Here is a 22,660-nt window from a genome sequence, read left to right as displayed (position 1 = left end):
CCCAAACCTAAAATACCTTGATATTTACAGACATAAATAATTAAAAAATAAATCAACACCAAACACCACGTCTGTTCAATTTGCTTTTGAAATGGGCACAAAACCACTAGCCCCTTTCCGGCAAATATTTGCAGAGCTAATTTGGAAGACTTGGGTCTGTTTCCTTTGCCTCATTTAAAGAGAAATTGAACAGAGTTTGAGTGTCGTGGATATATCTGTTCTTAAGGTGCTGACCGCTGGCTATATCCACACAGTCATCACTTGTATAAGTGGAGCGTCTTCTCTCAGTGCAGTTGAATAGAGCTGCTCCTGTGTAACCGTCTTCCAAGCTATATGCTACTGACTTTACCAGCTTCATCTTCAATTTGAACAGTGAACCCCTCATGCAGGTCCCACCACTACCCATTACCTCAGCACAGGCCAGCACACACTGGAGCTCTGTATCATAATATCTGCTACAAATAAGAACCATTGGGCAACTGATGTGCATGGAACCTGGAGACTGTGTAATATGAAACAACATAAAAACATGGATTTTTTTTCCAGCTCAAATGAATTTTCAAAATGCTTGTCTTGGCTATTATTTATTCACATGAGGGTCAGGGTAAAAAAGGATGCCAAAGATGAAACAAATGAGAAATCTTTTAAAAATCCAGTTTAAAGTATGTTCTTTCTGTCCAGGTCAGGCTCACACATATTTTTTAAGTGTGTGTGTGTGTGTGTGTGTGTGTGTGTGTGTGTATATATATATATATATATATATATATATATATGTGTGTGTGTGTGTGTGTGTGTGTGTGTGTGTGTGTGTATATATACAAATTTTTATTTAATGATTAGTTACCCTTTTAGAGTTGAGTAAAAACTATGAAAATACCCTTATTTTTTTATTGTGATGGTAAATATACACACACACATATAAATATCACAAATTAAGTCATACATATGGAGAGTTCTTACATTTAATAAGTAAAATATAATTATTTTTTAATGATCTGACATCATGAGGGGCTAAAGGGGTCATATGATAACAAAATGGCTTCCATCAGTTTGTTACACCACATTGCCTTTTATCTGGTTGTACAAATAAATATTAATAATAATTTTAAAACACAACTGATTTGTGGCTTATGTTTAAGTCACTGTCATTGCCAAACTATTTATTTAAATGAATGTCAGCATTTTTTCTTATTTACAGTCTAGACCATATTATTTCAAGCACCACTTCGACTTTTAATTGATCTAATTTAGAATAACTTAATCGATCAGAAAAAATAAAATAAAAATCCACTTTGACTCATAAGCAACATCGTTACACCTGTCACCAAAACTGAACGGTTTAAACAAACGGATCTGTTCTGATCAATGAATGATAAATCATTCAGACGAGTGCGCCAGGTTAGTCTACTGTGTTTCCTCAAGCGTATCAGGTAAGGGAGGGCAACAGTTGCTCCCGTTTGTTTGAGGAGCAGCCAGGCTCGTTCTCTATTTGTGGATCTATGAATGGGAGAGTCTGAGTCCACAGTTCTTCCCCGAGACTTGTGTTTGCCCAGCCAGGCGCTGTGAAGTGTTAAAGGGAGCCGGTGGGTATACGACGCACCCAATGTGACCCATAGGGAGGAGTGGCAGGCAAGGATAGAGAGGGGCAAAAAACTGGCAGGGTGCGGTCTCAGTGCGCCGGGCAACTCAGATCACTTGACGTGCGCCAAAGGACGTGCTCATTCAAAGACAGCAGCCGCAGCAGTCTCTCTGACAGCTCTCCCAGTGTGCGTCGGAGTCGCCCTGTATCTCTCTCCTAGAATCTGTTAGATAAATAAATGGACTTGCCTGCTCACTCTCATTTCGGTGATTTTCTCGAGAGACCAACGTTTCGCATTCGATGGGCACTTAACACTTGGTATCACTGGATCTTTTCTCCGGCGTCTCTCCATGACAGCCTCTGCGCAAAGCGACTTTTACGCACGGACGATGGCGAGGATAAGGGTGATAAAGAAGTAGAGGTTTTGTCCTCCCCATATTTTACCCTGTGGGGGGGAATAAGGATCTTGCGGGGGGTAGTTTCTCATTGAACGGCGAGCTGTGCCACCGTACCACTCCGTGTCGGAGTGCCCGGCGGGTTGGGGTGGAATGCGTCTCCTCGTGGTGTTTGGGCTCCTCGTCGGCTGCGCCCTGATTTTCGCACCTGTTAACGAGGGCTGTGGGCCGGGGAGGGGACATGGGAAAAGGCGGCCTCCAAAGAAACTGACACCCCTTAATTATAAGCAGTTTATTCCAAATGTAGCCGAAAAGACACTGGGAGCCAGCGGGAGACACGATGGCAAAATCACCAGGATCTCGGAGCGCTTTAAAGATCTCACACCGAACTACAACCCCGACATCATCTTCAAAGATGAGGAGAACACAGGTGCGGATCGACTCATGACGCAGGTGAGCGACACTTGGATAATGCAACTGGAATGAATTCAATTATCTGCCCATTAGAAACACACACAATGGTTTTGATTCGATTGCAAGCACTTTAAACCTGTTGTTTAGCGGTGTGCCCTTTGCTCAGTCCCACCGACGCGCTCTTATCGATCTTCACAGCTTTCAGAGGAATTGATTGCTGACAGCGGTTTGTCTCTTAGAATCGCTTCTTTGATGGTTCTCGGGTTCAGAAAAGAATCGTATGCTTTTAAAACAAACGGCTTGATTTGCTTAATGATGGTATTGCAGATTCTTAGCATATTGTTTTCTTTAGAGCAGAAAATAGAGTATTTACTATACGACTAAAGAATAAACAGTTCTTTGTTGAACTTACGAAGATTCTCCTTGAAGCATGCAAGTTTTCCCATCCAAGGAAAATCTTGGAACTGTCAAAAAAGTTGTTGATATGGTCATGTGCTCTTCGCTTTTGCGCAAGGGCTCTAAATAACAAGGCTGGTTTTGCATGCAAACGATAAAGAAATAATGTTTGATGTCATACTTTTCCAGCGTCAATCAATCATCTAACACCATCACTTAATTAGAATCAACGTACTTATTATGTTAACTCACTCTAAAACGAAAATTAAAAATAAATGGACTTATTAGACAAAATAAGTCAACTTTCCATTTAGTGTGTGGTTTATTTAAGCAATTTATAAATAAATCATAAATGACTCATGGATTTGAACTTATGACTCTTATTTCCTCTCCAAATCATGGAACAGATATTGCCTGAAATTGTGGTTATAGTTACAGTATATCTGTGCTTTGGCAATGGACACTTGTTTCCATGCTGAAATTTGAATTTGCTGTTAAAAGCAAATTTGTCTTGTGTATTATAAAGGGTGGTGAATGTGGCTTGGTTAAATAAGTAAAAGTGAATCACTCAACATTTTGGACACATTTTGTACCTTGGTCGCTGAAAAATACCTGTGGTCTGGTAAAAATAAGTCAGTATATATTTGTGGTTTGAAGCATCACTCAGTTCTTCTCCTCGTGATTCAATAATTTGTCATTATGTAATGCTTTGCGTGGGCGCTTTTGAAAACAAATTCTTCAGGCATAAAAGAGAGGTGCCTGGGTTAAAAACAAAAACTGAGGCATATTGTCTGACGTGTTAATGTGGAAAAAGTAGGACTACAGAAATTAGTTCATATATATGCACAAATGCTCATTTATTTAGGAAAGCAAACCTATTAATTGCTGGAAAGAATAAAGTTCTGCATGGAAGACACAAAACAGCGTAAACATATACTCATGATAATATCTAAAAAGTTACTTAAAAAGGATCAAATGCGTCTTTATGTAAATACGATTTAAAGATAAGCCTGTTGATTTATTTCACATAATATTTGAGGTGTTATATCCTTCACCTTGCTTAAAAGGTGATCCATGACCATTTACAGTATCATTTGCAGAGCTCTGAATAATGTGTTCTGTTTTTACTCTTTTGTCTTTGCCCTGTGATGTGTTTTTTTTTTTTGTCATTCAGTCTGTTTTGCCCTTTGGAGTTATAACTTGTCTTGTTTGCGTATTTCTTGCAAAACTCCACGCCATCATCTTCCACTTGTGTAACCCAGGTCTAAACCTCTTTCCTTGTTGCGTTCACAGCGTTGTAAAGATAAGCTGAACTCTCTGGCTATCTCTGTGATGAACATGTGGCCCGGGGTGAAGCTCAGGGTGACCGAGGGTTGGGATGAAGACGGCAATCACTATGAAGAGTCACTGCATTATGAAGGAAGAGCTGTCGATATCACCACCTCAGATCGCGACCGTAGTAAATATGGCATGTTGGCACGGCTAGCGGTGGAGGCCGGGTTTGATTGGGTCAACTATGGTTCCAAAGCTCACATCCACTGCAGCGTCAAGTCAGGTAGGGCTGAGACTATGGAAATCACTCTGTTTATTTACATTACAACTATATGCCACTTAACCATATGTAAAATAATATGTAAATCCAATGTACTATATAATACACTCAGTTCTTTATTGGCATTGATGGTTCCATGAAGAATTCCATAAGGAATAGTTCACTTAAAAATGAAAATTCTGTCATCATTTACTCCCCCCTCAAGTTGTTCCAAACCTGTATGAATTTCTTTCTTCTGCTGAACACAAACGAGGATATTTTGAAGAATGTCGGTAACCAGACAGTTGATGGACCCCATTGAGTTCCATAATAGGAAACAAATACTATGGAAGTCAATGGGGTCCATCAACTGTTTGATTACCGACATTCTTCAAAATATCTGATTTTGTGTTCAGCAGAAGAAAGACATTCATACAGGTTTGAAAGTAAATGATGACAGAATTTTCATTTTGAAGTGAATTGTTCCTTTAACATCCATGGAAACTTTCCAATGCACAAAAGTCCCTTTATATAGGAAAAGGGTTCTTTTATAGAAGAAAAAAATATCTGAAAGGTTCTTTGGGGAACCGAAAATACTTCATTTTGCCATACCTCTATGGCATTGCTGTGAAATCCCCCTTTTGGAACCTTAATTTTCAAGAGTGTAGAATAATATGATTTCACATTCAGCCGTGGACTTCATTTAACTTGAGTTTTCATTAATAAGCAATATCTACACGCATCTAATAGGTTAAACTTGGAATATGGATAAAAAAAAGAAAAAAAGAAAGACATTTTCAGACAGTTTGAACTATGTTCAAGTATAATTCATGGTGTTTGAACTATAAAGAGACTCCTGACTGAAAGGTTCATAAGCGTTCAGTGTGCAGTTAAATCAGGTGTGTCCTTTTGTGGTTAAGTTGGTCAGTTCTCATTAACTTGGGTAAGATAAGTGGTAGACCTGGGATGAAGGTACAGGTAACAGACCACATCATTAAACCTTAAACACCTGCCTCTACCTGAGTCACCAGAGACCAAATTATTGGCCAGACAACCGGGAAAGTAAAAGTGCACCCATTCAGTATTTTATTGTCTCTTCTTGCAGTTTTCTCTTTTGAATTATCATTATCATTTTGTTATTTTTTGTGGATGGTAAAAAATACCTTTTGCGCAGCAGATCAGGCTTTTTTGCTCTAATTGAAGATGGGTTGAAATAATCTGTTTCCAGTTTAGAATCTAAGAAAGTACATTTTCATTCAACACTCATCCTTACAACACTTACACATACAATATTGCACACAATACAACACACACACACAAAAAAAAAACAGCAATAATTCTCTTCCCTCATGATATTTATTACTGTACTTCGTTTCTTTTTAACTTGTTTTTCATTTATGTGATATTTTTTTACGAAATTCCACAGAATGTAAATTCTGTAGATTAATTTTGGGTCTGGCTATTACCCAGATTTATGGCTTAAAATGTCAGGTTTTTTTTTTTTTTTTTTGTCTGTAGAGTATTTCAACACTGCTAGAGAGGAATGGGACCTGTGTGTGGACATTTGTGAGGCACTTCTGTTATCTGTCTGATAGAGCATGCAAACACAAACAAGACCTTTTGTCTGCTTATGGTTTATCAAAGTCCTATAGGTGTGTTCTTCAACTGGCTTCTTCGACAGTTACTGTCAGATTTCAGGCACTGACCTCAATATAAACATAAGAAATATGCAGTTTACCAGAAAAGATGCATCATATATTTCATATACTTCATGTACAGTTCTTTCTTATGTTTACACTGAAGTAAGTGCCTGAAAAATCACATTCTTACATAAAGCAAAATGAAGCAAAGCTCAAAGATAAACAAAACCATATGTTCATTTGCATACATATACACATACAAGTTACTTTATGCACTTATATATATATATATGATCATTTTTTATCAAGCTAGTATATTTAAGTTCAGTAATTTCACTTAAATGGCAATGAAAATGACCTATTAATTGTCATTTAAGTGAAATTACTGAACTTATATACGAGCTTGATAAAAATGATAATTCTAGAAGAAAATTTCAGATGGCACTTAGAGGCTTTTGCATCTGAACTCTTCTCATATATATATGAAGTGCATAAGGGAAAATATGTATGTGTGTGTATATAAGAAAGATAAAGAATATGCCCTAAGATGTTGGCCTGGCTGCCAAAGGGCTGTGAGATGATTAACCAACTCCTTTGTTTTCCAGACGGCAACTCTGTTGTCCCCTTTCTCAGATCTCTTATCTCAGCCTGTCTTATCACCTGGCCTTGGTACTTACCTTTCCCAAATATTTGTGTAGGACTCCACGGAGACTTGAGACTCATTCTGGTTTTTGTAGGCTAGTGCATTGCGTAGCTCCAGACCCCAGTCACTTGTTTCGGACAGGAGTCATAGAGAGCCGAGATGGTTATTTATTAGCTTTTATTGCATTTTTACCCACTGACCGGAGTCGTGCGAAAAGCAAAAACGAATTAGCTTGAAGGATGGCGATTGAAATGTTTGCTTGCACACGCCAGGTTATTTTGCCACTGCAACATTCAGTTTAATTGGATTTTTATGGGTTTACAATGAGAGCGGGAATGTGTTTGTGCTTGGGTGTGTGTGTTTTAAAGATTGAAGATTAATCTGAAGAAGGCATTGTGCCATTTAAACAACCCAAACTCAATCTTTAATAAACACATGACCTTTGGAATTGTCTTAGGCTACTGTGCATATATGCCGTCAATGAGTCGCACTAGAGAAAAACGCAATTTTATCGCTCATTTCAACCATTATATTCTCTCTATGTGCTTTTCAGAGAACTCTGTGGCTGCTAAAACCGGCGGTTGTTTTCCCGCATCGGCTCTTGTCACCGTCGAGGACGGAAGCGTGAAGACCATGGACCGCTTACAGCCTGGAGAGAAAGTACTCGCTTCATCAGAAAGCGACGGCAGTGGGATGCTCATCTACAGCGAAGTCATCGCCTTCCTGGACCGCGATCCTTCCGCAGAGAAGCAGTTCTACACCATCGAGACGGACTCGGGTGCTAAACTGAGCTTGACGGCGGCCCATCTCCTGTTTGTATCGGAAGGGAACTGCTCAGGGCCTGCAGTGAGTGCAGAGCTGAAATCTGTATTTGCTAGTGACGTGCTGCCGGGTCAGTGTGTGGTGTCCACACGAGGAGCAGGACAGCAGGGACACCTGTCCCGGGTCACTAGGATCCAAATACAGGAGGACAAGGGCGTTTTCGCTCCGCTCACCCGCCATGGCACGGTGGTGGTCAATAGTGTCGTCTCCTCCTGCTACGCGGCCGTGGACCAGCACTGGCTGGCTCACTGGGCTTTTGGTCCACTCAGGGTACTTTATAACTGGGGAGGGCCAGTTGGACATCAGGCTGTGGGGATACACTGGTATTCCTCACTGCTGCACTGGGTTGGGACTCATGTGCTGGATCCAACACACTTCCATCCTTGGAGCATGATGGACAATGATAGATGAAACAAGCACGAGGAATGAGAATGTCACTAGATGAAGTTTTTGGAAGGATCTAAAAGAGAAAGAAGTGAAGAACTCAATCATTTATGACCCTGAATAGACTAGAAACCTGGACAAACTAGAAGGACGCAGCTATTCTGTGGGTCGACCCTCATTTGAGGAAGCGGACATGGACGTGACAAAATTGATCTTAAAAACCCATATTTAACACTTTTCAATGGGTTTACTATACTGCCTACACTGGAACATTATCACGAATATACCAAGACGCACACACATCTACTCAGAATCTCTTATTCAGTCTCTTTCTCTCTTATACTCACATACACATTCACTAAACACATAGTTGTAGCCATTGAAGTGAGGAAACTATAGATGAATTTTCTGTACTCAGGTATGCAGTGACTCAACCACAGGCGATCAGATCAGACCAACGCGGGCTGATAAGGTTTGAGACGGAGGAGGAAGTTGTGTTAGAAAAGAAACGAGGCTGGAAGGTACACACAAACACACCCACTTTACAATTGGGTTAAAACTAGGCCTTTAAAACATCAGGAAAATACTTTCAGGTGCATAATTACAGTTTTGCATTCATTCATATGGTCAGTTACATGTTTCGCACTGTAAAGGTAGAGGTGTCTTTCCCAACTTAATCAAGTATTTAATGGTCACATTGTACACTGTATTTCTCCATCTAGCATACATAAGGGTTTTGAGTACTTTTATGAAGGCTTCATTCAAAGAAATTAAGAGTTTACTCTGTGCAATGTGTAGCAATGTTATAAGAGTTTATGCCAGTTTATGTAGTCCTTATGTGTGCTTTATGCAGTAATACTCATTGTATTTCCCATACAACTTACTGTATTTATCTGTTTTGTGGCATTATTTACATTTTACTTAAAGATGTCAGAAATTATATAATATTTGTAAAACTATTTAAAGATCTATTTTTCAGAATTAAAGATTACAGAAATATCTGCATTTGTCTTTTCTTTGTTTTTGTTTTTTATGCTAAAATGTATAGTGTATTAAAGGAGGGACATCTGTTTTTGTTCACCCAAAAATGAAAATTCGGTCATCATTTACTCACCCTCATGTCGTTCCAAACCCGTAAAAATTCCATTCATCTTCGGAACGCAAAGATATTTTTAATAAAAATCTGAGCCAGCTCTGTACTCTCCATTGACAGCTATGCAACTACCATTTTGATCTTAATTCTAAATTAAATCCTAAATTAAATATGTTCATCATACAGTATAAAGTGATCGAGTCATATGGATTAGTTTTACGTTCTCTTTATGAATTTTTTAACGCGTCAAAGTGGTAGTTGCGTAGCTCTCAACGGAGCGAGAGAAATTGCTCAGATTTCAATTAAAATATCTTCATTTGTGTTCTGAAGATGAGCAAAAGTCTTACGGGTTTGGAACGACATGAGGGTGAGTAATGACAGAATTTTCATTTTTGTGTGAACAAACCCTTTAATACAGTGGTTCTCAGTCAGGGAATGTTAAATGAATATATTATTATTAATAACTTATTAACTTAATAAAAATGACTTAATAAATAAATTAATCAAAAGTCAAAAATTGTGTTGGACTTTGAGTCATAGAAGACTGTACCAGTCATTCACATAATACAATTGATAAAAAGCAAACCAGAAAGAGACAAGTTAAATACAGTTTGAAAATTAAAATTAAATATGGACTGAGCTGCAAGAATTCAGCCACTGCCAACACCGGCATCCTTGTCAGGTAATAAGCTAGACATCTCTGGTACTGTCACCAGCACCTCTTCAACAGCTGGGCTTCTGCAGGCACAGAAGAGGACGGTTCTGAAGCCGGTCAGCTCCAGCACTTTCATCACAGGCCGAGGCGGGTCGTACATGGCGTCTGAACTCGGGCTGAATCCCTGCTGCTGATCAGCGAGAGACAGAATCTTCTTTGTGCCGTCATGTCTCGCCAAACCCCTCTCAGACAAAGTCCCTGAATGACAAAAAAAATCACATACATAAAATCAAAGATTTCTTTTTTTATGCTGAATATGCACACTACCGTTTTGAAAGAAATGTATACTTCTATGCATCAAATTCAATGTATCTTGAGAACCAAATCAGCGTATTAGAATGATTTCTGAAGGATCATGTGACATTGAAGACTGAAAATTCAGCTTTGCCATGACAGGAATAAATTGCATTTTAAATTGTAATAATATTTCATAATATTACTGTTCTTGCTGTGTTTTTGATCAAATAAATGCAGCCTTGGTGAAATTAAGAGACTTCCAAGAATTGTACCAACCCCAAACTTTTGAATGGTAGTGCATTTCTCTATTGTTTTACCTGAAACAGTGTGGTCTAGAAGAAAAGCCAAAACCCCCACAAAGAAAACTGGTAAGGTTAAAAGAGACTGAAGAAGAACGTCAACACTGGCCACACCTGAACACAAGAAGATGAAAATTATTTCAATTAAATGTCCAAATCAACAAATCTAAATTAGGAGTAACAATACAAACACACAGTAGGGGAAAATACACTCTTGTGGTTTTAGCACCTGTTTGTATAAAACTGGAGTGAAGTCTGAACCAGCGTGGCAGTGCTAATGACATGAACATTGTGAAGCCGATGTTGAAAATGTTGCGTCCTGAATCCACGTCAGCATGTTGGAAATAAGTTATGCCTGTTGCCACAGCAAGTGTGTAGGTCACACTGAGCACAGCACCTGAGAGAACACGAGCACAAGCAAACATTCAGCCCACGCTTTTAAAGCCATATAGTGTCAGACAGCTATTAAAGTCCACTACTATGCTTTTTTAAAGGTTCATCATTTTGTTTTGGAGGTCTCCTACAATAGGTTTACATGCATCCAAATACAAAAAACACAAATTTTCTAATAATATACAATGTAGCATCAGCTCTTTTCTCACAGTGTCTGAAACGGTTCGATAAAAGATTCAGTCTCTCTAAACCCTTCCTTTCCGATAGCCTTCTCTGCTCTGATTGGCCAGATGGCCCAGTCTGTTGTGGTTGGTCTACTGCTTACAGCGCGTGTCGGACACAAAACGCCCTGAATCTCGACATGTCGTCGTCGACAACACCAACCAAACTCTTCCAGGCCTCAGCTACAACTACAGTGTTTGAGGGTCAAAGTAGACATTGTTCACGGGCAGCCAAAGAAGTCCATAGGCTGGCATTGTGCAGATTTCTAACAAACCTATGTTGGTTCATGGAATCATTGACGACTCGTTTCAGGCAGTTCAGAATCGGTTCTTTCTTTTGGGAGAGAATAACTCCATTTATCGTTCGCTTTGATCTTTGAAACTCTGTAGACCTTTTACATTCACTACCAGCTATATTACACACTGCATGAAAGGTAATATCTGAAAAAGCATTATAGAGGCACTTTAATAAGACTAAAACAACTTAACTGTAGGTTGACCTGGGGTGTGTTTCCTGTACAACGATGTAACTCGCTGCTTAACTACCATAGTACGATGTATCGTTGAAGAAATCAACTAGCTAGTCCCAACTGTTTACCGAAGTTTCATCAAATTGGTCATTCAACCTAGCCTGACTACGTCAGACTTCCTACTTCCGCTCAATTTCATTTCGCTTCTGTACTCAGTCTGAGACAGCGTAATAGCTTTCCGTTTTCTCCGGCCTGAAAACAGCCGGGCAATCAACGAACAGAGGGCGGGCTGAGAGCCGTTACATAGACACTGATTGGACCGTGGATGCGTAGATTTACTTCACATAATCTGCAAAAGTCGTTCACAGCCATGTTCACTCCGGTATTTCGCTCGATGGTTTTGTTTTCGCATCATACATGTGTTTACAGTGGAAGTTAGATGCGGCTGAGCATGCGCATAACACACACCAAACACCATAACCAACCGTTGTGTGATTGGCTTACGGGAACCAATGATTTTAAACTTCCGACAAGCAAGCATAAGGATTAATTGAGTCCACATGTCATGCAAACAAGAAACTATTCTTCTAACCGCAGGTCAAGATCTGTCATTCCAACCACTCAACTTCGTGATGCTGTTTGCGAATGTTCGTTAGAAGTATGTTTTCGGGAAACACCGACTCGTTGAACTATGCTGATAACGACGGAACTTGCAACCATAGTTGGCTAACGATGCTTTTGGGAAACACATCCCTGATTGTTACCTGCAACATTTACCATTTAATTGAGTAAACTATAAATGAATAATCACCATGTATGGCCAGAGGGACAGAGCAGAGCATCTGCGCTAATTGAGGAGACACACCCAGAATTAACAACAACACCCCGGCGAGCTGCACTGTGCTCCGGGACCCAGACTGTGAGAGAAAAAGACATCATAAGGATAATTAAGAGATGTTGTAATAAACAGCAAAAGAGTTCATCATTTTAGGCAAACGTAGCAATCACAATACCGGTGTGACATGCATCAATAGACTCTTACCTGGCTGAGCCCAATAACACATGCATTAGACACACTGCTGCACAGTCCTAGTGGCGCCCCCATCAGGCCAGCTATCACACTTCCCATGCCATCCACACACAGGCCCCTGTTACAGGCATGTGCTGGGGGCACAGGAGCCCTCAGGAGCCGAGCTGCCATCACGTACACAGCTGGAGAGCTAATGCTTGCAGACAGGCCTCCAGCCACTCCGGCTGCAATGCTCTTTCCAGACAGCAGAGGGAGGGCTGAGGCTGAAAGTATACAAGAAACAAAAAACATCTGAAGAAGAAGAAGGAAAATTTGGAACTCATGACAAAGTTTATTACTGGTTCACTGTTAACACCTTTAACAGAAAAAAAATCTTTCATATTACCAGGGAGAGGAAAGTCCAGCCAGGGTACAGAGTCATTAGGAAAGGCAAAGTCAGATGAATGTGGACTGTTGGTGGACTGAATGAAGGTGGTGTTTCTGATTGTTGAGAGCATCTGGGTCACAGAGGTAAGATGGACGTGACCCCACCGCACCAGTGCGGCACAAACGGCCCAGCTCACCATCACAGATAAAAGTACCTACACAGGACGAACACAAAGAGTAGGAACAATATACTGTGTTTGTTAATAATAAGGAACCCTCATACGATAACCTCAACAGTATTTAGACCCATTAGTGCATGAATATCATTGATTTATATACATAGACTAAAAATGGTTGAAATTAACTCCAGAAATGTCTGTAGTGAAGTTCTGAAAAAAGGTAATTTATTTGCAGATGCCACGTCATGGCTTCATTTTATATCTAATGCAATGTACACTACAGTTCAAAAGATTGGGAGTCAGTACATTTTTTAAATATGTCTCTTTATGCTGCTCAGCAAGACTGCATCTATCTGATGTAAATACAGTAAAGACAGTAATATCGTGAAGTATTATTAGAATTTAAATAGAATTTAAAATATTTGAATATATTTTTTTAAATGTAATTAATTCCTGTGATGGAAAAGCTGAATTTTCAGCATTACTCCAGTGTCACATGATCCTTGGTGAGAATTATGCTTAATATGCTGATTTGGTGTTCAAGAAACATTTCTTACCATTATAATCAATGTTGAAAAGGTGAAATGTTTATGCAGCCTAATTTTTTTATTTTTTGGAAACTGTTATACATTTTTATTCTGGATTCTTTGATGAAAAGTTTAAAAGAACAGGATTGATTTGAAATATAACTATTTTATAACATGTCTTTACGTTCATTTTGATCAATTTATTGCGTCCTTGCTGAATAAAAGAATGAATTTCCTTAAAAAATCGTATTGACCCCAAACTTTTAAACGGTAGTGTAAATCTGTTTTATATTATATATATTCCATAAATATATTCCGATCTTAAGTTCATGTTAATTTCTAATGAATATTAGCATTTATATTTATAAATTAACATTAATAAATACATCAAATTCATACATTTTTAGGTGTGGCTGCACACAATAGATTTGCACAGACTCGGATGAGAATAATAACTAGACAGTCAGACACAGCACAGAATAATAACCAATAAGAATTTCCCAAAAGCAAGATACCAATACCAGCTTACGATCACTCATAAGAAGCCTAGAACTGTTTCCCATAACCTTTGACAACATTCAGTCCCATATTAAATTAAGAACATTTTAGCCAAAGATCACTGTAACACAACGCACCTCTTTGGTGGGAAACTTTGCCCAGATCAATGACATAATCTTCTTACAGGCAAAACATCAATCTAATATACTGCAGGTTAAAAGCGGTAAAAGAGCTTGACAACCAGTGCAACAGGAAATCCCATATATCATGAGTGAAGGTGTCTGTGTTACACTGGTTTTGGAAGAGACAGTAAACTTCTCTTGTGTGGAAAGTCACACAACTTTAAAAGTTAAGAAACACTTGCAGCAATGGCTCTCAAAGTCAAACTAAAGGCTGGAATACACTACACGACTTTTGCCCAGAATTTTCCTGCGATTTGTAGTCTGGACAGGTCGATGCTAGTTGCCGAAAGTCATAGCCAGGTTTCATTTCCCAGAAAATTACGAAGTGTATGATGGGCACAGACTATGAATCCATCCAGTCACAGTATATCAAACATGTATGTTATTTTGAACCAACTTTAGAATGGTGTTTCTGCATCCGTTTGTTGTTTTCAGAGCGACTTGAAAGTCTGGTAGTATGTGATCCTCAATCGTTTAGTGTATGCCCAGTTTTTCTCATAAGTGTATGATGCCTAGTGTTTTAAAATCTGTTCAGATTTGAAAAGTCTTGTAGTGCATTCCAGCCTTTAAGGTGCAGTAAGCGATTTCTGGGAAACACTGTTGAATGTTGATCGGACCGAGAGCCACCACACACTTGTAGCCAATCAGCAGTAGGGGGCGTGTCTACTCATGGTGGGGGAGGTGAAAGAGTGAGCCAATCAGCAGTAGGGGGTGTGTCTACTCATGATGGGGGAGGAGAGAGAGTGAGCCAATCAGCAGTAGGGGGCGTGTCTACTCATGGTGGGGGAGGAGAAAGTGAGCCAATCAGCAGTCAGAGGGTGTGTCTAGTCATGATGGGGGAGGAGAAAGAGTGAGCCAATCAGCAGTGAGAGGGCGTGTCTAGTCATGGTGGGGGAGGAGAAAGAGTGAGCCAATCAGCAGTCAGAGGGCGTGTCTAGTCATGGTGGGGGAGGAGAAAGAGTGAGCCAATCAGCAGTCAGAGGGCGTGTCTAGTCATGGTGGGGGAGGAGAAAGAGTGAGCCAATCAACAGTCAGAGGGCGTGTCTAGTCATGGTGGGGGAGGAGAAAGAGTGAGCCAATCAGTAGTATCATTCATGAGTGAGCCAATCAGTAGTGTCATTCATGATGGGGAGGAGAAAGTGAGCAAGAGGGAGATTTGAAGAAAGACTGTAGAAAGAGAGATGTCTGAGAGACATTAAAAAAGAGAAAAGGTCAAATATCACTGGAAGAAGAAGGGTTTTGACCAGGCAAGAGCTTTAGGAAACACGTTAGTATTAGAAAAGCTTTCCAGCGCTGGAGAGACCCAAGCGGGAAGGCCTGAAAATGGACGCTGAGGTTGTAGTTGTAATGTTAACTGTACAGGACAGTTTTGAGTGTTTGTCTGGAGCTGGTGTGCAGCTGGCGACTAACATCAAACTCTTGCTTGTATATACTCTTGTGTACTGTACACTCACCTAAAGGATTATTAGGAACACCTGTTCAATTTCTCATTAATGCAATTATCTAATCAACCAATCACATGGCAGTTGCTTCAATGCATTTAGGGGTGTGGTCCTGGTCAAGACAATCTCCTGAACTCCAAACTGAATGTCAGAATGGGAAAGAAAGGTGATTTAAGCAATTTTGAGCGTGGCATGGTTGTTGGTGCCAGACGGGCCGGTCTGAGTATTTCACAATCTGCTCAGTTACTGGGATTTTCACGCACAACCATTTCTAGGGTTTACAAAGAATGGTGTGAAAAGGGAAAAACATCCAGTATGCGGCAGTCCTGCGGGCGAAAATGCCTTGTTGATGCTAGAGGTCAGAGGAGAATGGGCCGACTGATTCAAGCTGATAGAAGAGCAACTTTGACTGAAATAACCACTCGTTACAACCGAGGTATGCAGCAAAGCATTTGTGAAGCCACAACACGCACAACCTTGAGGCGGATGGGCTACAACAGCAGAAGACCCCACCGGGTACCACTCATCTCCACTACAAATAGGAAAAAGAGGCTACAATTTGCACGAGCTCACCAAAATTGGACAGTTGAAGACTGGAAAAATGTTGCCTGGTCTGATGAGTCTCGATTTCTGTTGAGACATTCAGATGGTAGAGTCAGAATTTGGCGTAAACAGAATGAGAACATGGATCCATCATGCCTTGTTACCACTGTGCAGGCTGGTGGTGGTGGTGTAATGGTGTGGGGGATGTTTTCTTGGCACACTTTAGGCCCCTTAGTGCCAATTGGGCATCGTTTAAATGCCACGGCCTACCTGAGCATTGTTTCTGACCATGTCCATCCCTTTATGACCACCATGTACCCATCCTCTGATGGCTACTTCCAGCAGGATAATGCACCATGTCACAAAACTCAAATCATTTCAAATTGGTTTCTTGAACATGACAATGAGTTCACTGTACTAAAATGGCCCCCACAGTCACCAGATCTCAACCCAATAGAGCATCTTTGGGATGTGGTGAAACGGGAGCTTCGTGCCCTGGATGTGCATCCCACAAATCTCCATCAACTGCATGATGCTATCCTATCAATATGGGCCAACATTTCTAAAGAATGCTTTCAGCACCTTGCCACGGAATCAATGCCACGTAGAATTAAGGCAGTTCTGAAGGCGAAAGGGGGTCAAACACAGTATTAGTATGGTGTTCCTAATAATCCTTTAGGTGAGTGTATGTAAATTTTTTGTTCTTCCTTGTTGTTCGTTCACCATCTTCACTTTGTTTTTTGTGAAGCATTATTTTGCTTCAAATCAGCTATGATAAAAAGACATCCACTCTTGCATTGCGTGTTCATGAATTTTGGGGCCGGAGCAATGAAGCGAGGGGTGTGTTTGTTTGGGGTTGATTTCAAATGTCAGCAGTGTTTCTCAGAAATTGCTTACTGCACCTTTAAGTCATTCTGAATTTGAGCAACATCCCTTGATGTAACTCACAGAGAGTCTCCTGGAGACCGAGAACACAGACAGCCGCAGAAAGGAGTGCAGATACTGAGAGAGGATCACTAGAAGAATAACTGCCCTAAAAAAAAAAGAAAGAAAGATATTTGTATTTAGAGTGCTCTGTGTATCCATGTTGCATGTTGAGTTCATAAAAAGAAACACTTATTCTTGCAACTATTCTGATTTAACCTTGAATTATTATCACATACAGGGTATCTCTATATTGTTCAATTACTCAATAAAAAATGACTACAAATTAATAACCTTATACACTGCTATTTCTTTCCTAGACAGATTGCAGTACAAACAAAATAAAAGTTTAATGGACTCACTTTATATTAAGTGTCTTTGACTACTATATACTAACATTTAAATTAAATTTACACTTACAATTTACAATTGTGTACATACATGTTTTTACATAGTATTTACATTTTAAAATACCTGCATGTAATTACAGCTGTAATTTATTTCTGTAATTACATCCATAATTACACTGTTGAACCTTCCCATACACCTTAACACACCCTTAAACCTTAAACCTACCCATACCACTAAACCTGTCCCTAACCTTACCATATCCACCTCAATAGCAGCAAATGTGTTTTGCAATAAAACATGAACACAATAAGTATATTGCACTGAACAGGTTTTCTTTCTTTTTTTTATGTAAGTACATAATATAGTCACCCGAGGACACAATATGAAAGATCTCAGAAAAGAGTGTCCTTACAGTGCAGCCATGCCCCAGTGATCAGAACAAAGCAGCACTGCCTCCCTGTAGATGGAAAATCCCAAAATGCAAAGGACAGGGGCCAGAACTAATGGTCCACAACGTCCCAATGCAAACCCACTCAGACCAGTCAAACCCACGGCGAACTGCACAATACCTGTAACCAGTCATGCCTCTCAACTACACACACACACACACACACACACACATACACATGTGGGCAAGCACCAACAAACACGACGATATGAAATGATCAAGATGAAATATGAATGTATCAATATATAAATAAAATAAATAAAAATCTTTTTGGTAAGTGGAAGCTGACGTTACTATGCACTACTGCAGAACAGTGTGACAATGGAGGGGTGGTCTGAATGTTCAGCACCACGGACAGCACTGTGCTCTACCTCTCTTATTGGGTGTGCTGGGGCCACAGGCTCCTCTGCGTCAATACACTGACCCCTGCAGGCCACAGGAGTCCCTACCACACAATACCATTACAATTAGATTTCAGAATCAGAAACAAAATGTATAGATGTATTGCCAAGTATGTTTACACACACAAGGTATTTGTCTTGTCTTGTGACAGAAGAAGTTTACAGTGTACAGAAACAACAACAACAACTACAACAGTACACAGATCGTAAAATAAAGATAAGTGAATATAGTATATTCCAAATAGTAATGTTTCCAAAGGTTTGACCGGTACACACACACACACACTCTCTCTCTCTCTCTCTCTCTCTCTCTCTCTCTCTCTCTCTCTCTCTCTCTATATATATATATATATATAGATATAGTACCGGTCAAAAGTTTGGAAACATTACTACTATCTTATGCTCACCAAGGCTGCATTTATTTGATCAAAAATACAGAAAAAAACATTAAAACTGTGAATATTATTACAATTATTAGTACATTGTATATTATTACAATTTTAAATAATGGTTTATATTTGAATATACCTTAAAATATAATTTATTCCTGTTATAGCAAAGCTGAATTTTCATCAGCCATTACTCTAGCCTTCAGTGTCACATGATCCTTTAGAAGTCATACTAATATGCTGATTTATTATCAATGTTGGAAACAGTTGTGCTGCTTAATAATTTTTTATAACCTACGATTTTTTCTGGATTTTTTGATGAATAAAAAATTAAAAAGAACAGCCTTTATTTAAAATAGAAATATCGTGTAACAATATACACTACTGTTCAAAAGTTTGGGTTCATTATTTTTCTATCTTTTTTTTTAAATAAATTAATATTTTTACTTAGAAAGGATGTGTTAAATTGATAAAAGGTGATGGCAAAGACTTATATTGTTAGAAAAGATATCTATTTTAAATAATTGCTGTTCTTTTTTACTTTTTATTCATCAATACTTCCTGAAAAAAGGTTCCAAAAACATATTATGCAGCACAACTATTTTCAACATTAATAGTAACTGAGTATCAAATCAGCATATTACAATGATTTCTGAAGGGTCACGTGACACTGAAGACTGGAGTAATGGCTATATATATATACACACACATATATATATATATATATGTTTGTGTGTGTGAATTTGAATGTACAAGTGTGCTATATACAAACAAAATATAAAATGAGCATCAATGATAATTTCTGTAGCTTTAATTGGGGCAAGTTAGTGTGTTTAATTGGGTAGATTATTAGATTGTCTTTGACTTCATTTTAATTCTGTCCAGAACCACTCTGACCTGACTGAGCAGAAAGCAGCACTAGGGCAGGGATCAGAAAGTCCAAAGATGGAGCCTGGATCAATGGCAAACTGAGAACAGAGGAAACATTGGACTTGATCCTATAGATTGTACAACTGTATCTACTTAAATGGAAAGCAACATGAGTAAATGTAACCTTACCGTGATCCAATCCAGCTCTGCAGTAGTGTAGCTATACCTGAGTAAAAGAGCACATAGGCCACTATACTTTCCTTGTCTACGTCCTGAATTAGTGCACTCACAACCAATGCACACAGAGAGGACAGAACCAACACATGCTGTATGGAGACAGAGGGGGGGAAAACAGACTTTTACACCTTTTTTTTTGTTGCTATGTTCACTAAGTTTGCTTTGAGAACTATACATTTATGCAGTAGGTTATGGCTTTAAAATGTCAGCATTTATACAATATGACAGTATGTTCTCGAATTGCCTAAAGAACTCAAGGATGACTTCATGTTTAAAAAATATTTTGTTCATCCACAGTGCATGCTTTAATTGTACTCCAGTTTCAACTTGTTAAAGAAATATAATTAAAAAAATACTCACTTGCAGAGCAAGGGCAATATTCGGCAATAATGAGGGACTGCAATCCACGTCTATTCTTTCCATTCCTCCAGGCTTTTCCGGGTCCAAAGGTTTCTCTTTACGTGTACACAGTTTCTTACATCTATTAGTCCTTACCATTGTTTCTGACTTTCTTTCCTCCTTCTTCGTCTTTCCTTAAAATTCTATTTGGCCTGCCACTGTTTACAATGTTAGCTTTCTCCTCTTGTCTTCCCTCTTCCTCCTCATATGATGGCCTTTGACTCAGTTACGCAATGTGCAGTTTTTAATCAGCATTCCTTCTTTTAATCATTATCTTCCCATTGACTTAAAATAACAATGGATTATTGCAACAGCTTTGCTTGGGAAGCTGATATGATCTCTGGAGAAAATGAGTGATTATGCTTGCCACTGTAAATCCACTGTTAAAACATACCCTTGTGAAAAAGAATTGTATTGAAAGTGCATTTGTAGTGTACTTCAAATCTTAAAGGTATACTTAAAAAAAACTGTACTTGCAGATAATAGAATAATAAAATAAAAGGCCATTTAAGTGTAGTTGAACCGAGTACACTCACTATGTGTATTAACAAAGTTAAGTACTCTTTTAAAAAGTGCACTTAATAATAATGGAAATAATAAAAGTACATTTTAAACCTTACAGAAGTGCTGTTATTTTGATGTGTTGACATACTAAAGCACATGTTAGGTAAAAATAGGAGGTTAGTTTTTTTTGCAGCATAGTGTATTTGAATGTGAACAGCTTGGGGACACAACAGTGGAAAAGTTACAGGATTAAATCCATGTTTATTAGCGTAGGTGAGTCAGCAGGATACAGGACTGTAGAATGATACACTCATGGCTTACAGTGGCGTAAAGTGAGCCTGGTTTCCCAGGCCACCTCAGCAAGAAAACATCAAGTCACTACACACAGACACACTGCTCATGGATTTAAGCATGCCTCTTTCACATTCACACTAATTACAGATATAGATATGTTCAGAGAATTTGTATCTTTAGTGACGAAACCCAACAAAACTACACAATGTTCACGGCTACAAATGCAACAACGCTAGCAAATATCGTAACTGCGCTCAAATACAGGAGGAGGAAGTGTTTGTCCACTCATTCTGGGGACTTTCGATTTAATTAAGAGCTTGAGCGAGAGGTCATTAAAGATGCATTGGCAGCTTGAATAACTCAGTAATCAGTCTCTATACAGATCACATTGATTTCTCAGTACAGGGTACAAAAAGCAAACACACACTTGCTTCAAAACTGGTGAAGCGTGGCAAGAACTCCCCAGAAAGCTCGGGTCACATGACACGTCCAATTAGAGAGAGATCAGGAGTAACAAACAAACCAAACAAAAAGCAAACAAGTTCTTATTCAGCGCAACAGATCAATATCCCTGCCATACCAACTTAAGTTCGGTCCTTATCAAAGTTCATAACCTCAGAAACACTAAACCTGTTCTGCTCTTGTTGCTATATGGGATGGATGGTAAATTCTGATCAGACATGAAAAGACCAGAGTTTACAACACTGAGAAAGACCCCAGTTATAAGCCAGTGTTCATGGCACATAGAATAATTTTAACTCGCATTTGTCTCACAATGTACAAAAATAAAACTATAAATACAGTGTAAGTGGACTGAAGTCATATCATGCATATTCTGAGTCACTTTTACATGTTGCACTTTATTAAAACTCACACAAGTGAGCATTAATAATATCCACACTTTGCCAAAATGTCCGACACGTCTATGAATACAATTAATAAAGAATTAAAAATCTGTGCAGAGCTTATTGCATTACATGTTAAGAAATTCTCCTTCACTGAATATAAACCGCATTTTACTAAATGACCGAGACAAATCATGTGTATGACTGCGTTTGCACAGTGTAGTATTAATCAAATATTAATATCGGAAATGGCTTTATCAAAAACATCTGTGGACAGTGATATATCGCATATACAGTAAAGCTAAGGGTCAGAAACAGCACACAGGTTAATTAACATACAACCTGAGCAAGAGTCTGGGGTTAAATACGTCAGCCTTGTTAGTGTCAACATTAACTGCATATGGAACGAGTGCATATGGTTTTTGTTTCTTAATGAGATGGAAAAAATACTCCTTTAACTATATTAGTCTGATTTATTTGTACTTTTTAGTTTGTTCCTGATTTAAACATGCAGAAATGGTGCTGGTAGATCTTTGACATAGCAGTCAAACTCCATTCCCGTGAAGAAATGGAAACAATTACCCAGTTAACAGGGAACGCTCTCAGAACTGTGGCTAACATTCTGGAAAGTTCTCTCAAAGTTATGAACAAACATTCTTCCATTTACGTTAACAGAATGTTTTTTCAAAGTTATCTGATATTTAATAATGTTCTAAAACATTAGCGCAAAAACTTTATTTTTACCATTCTTTATACTTTATCATTCATGGGACGTTTTTTTCCCAGAAACGTTTCAGTTGGACGTTCATCTAATGTTTTTTAAATGATATACTTTTATATAACTAAAATTAAATCTCAATTTAAAAAAATTGACCCTTGTGACTGGTTTTGTGGTCCAGGGTCACATATATATAATATACATATATATACATATATATATATATATGTGTGTGTGTGTGTGTATATATGAATAGTTCAGATGCAAAAGCCTCTAAGTGC

General features: G+C 38.8%; 2 protein-coding genes across 2 annotated transcripts; one reads left to right on the top strand and one right to left on the bottom strand.

Annotated features, from left to right (window-relative positions):
- Positions 1 to 908: 908 nt before the first annotated feature.
- Positions 909 to 8,276, top strand: ihha (Indian hedgehog signaling molecule a). The gene is made up of 3 exons (XM_084422338.1): positions 909 to 2,427; positions 4,078 to 4,339; positions 7,152 to 8,276. Exons 1-3 carry the CDS (start codon positions 2,128 to 2,130, stop codon positions 7,829 to 7,831), a joined length of 1,242 nt encoding a protein of 413 aa, XP_084278464.1. The 5' UTR covers positions 909 to 2,127; the 3' UTR covers positions 7,832 to 8,276.
- A 522-nt stretch (positions 8,277 to 8,798) lies between these two features.
- slc23a3 (solute carrier family 23 member 3) lies at positions 8,799 to 22,655 on the bottom strand. The gene is given in 13 exon segments (XM_084422337.1): positions 8,799 to 9,810; positions 10,167 to 10,262; positions 10,378 to 10,545; positions 12,044 to 12,149; positions 12,275 to 12,525; positions 12,648 to 12,843; positions 16,948 to 17,032; positions 17,687 to 17,851; positions 17,853 to 17,866; positions 18,094 to 18,167; positions 19,410 to 19,480; positions 19,572 to 19,708; positions 19,980 to 22,655. Coding segments are annotated over 13 exon segments (1,764 nt in total). The 5' UTR covers positions 20,118 to 22,655; the 3' UTR covers positions 8,799 to 9,547.
- Positions 22,656 to 22,660: the final 5 nt, after the last annotated feature.

Source organism: Rutilus rutilus (genome assembly GCF_951802725.1).
Source record: "Rutilus rutilus genome assembly, chromosome: 10".
Taxonomy (NCBI): domain Eukaryota; kingdom Metazoa; phylum Chordata; class Actinopteri; order Cypriniformes; family Leuciscidae; genus Rutilus; species Rutilus rutilus.
The sequence above is the reverse complement of the archived record's forward strand: the minus strand, read 5'-3'. Positions and strand labels throughout refer to the sequence as shown.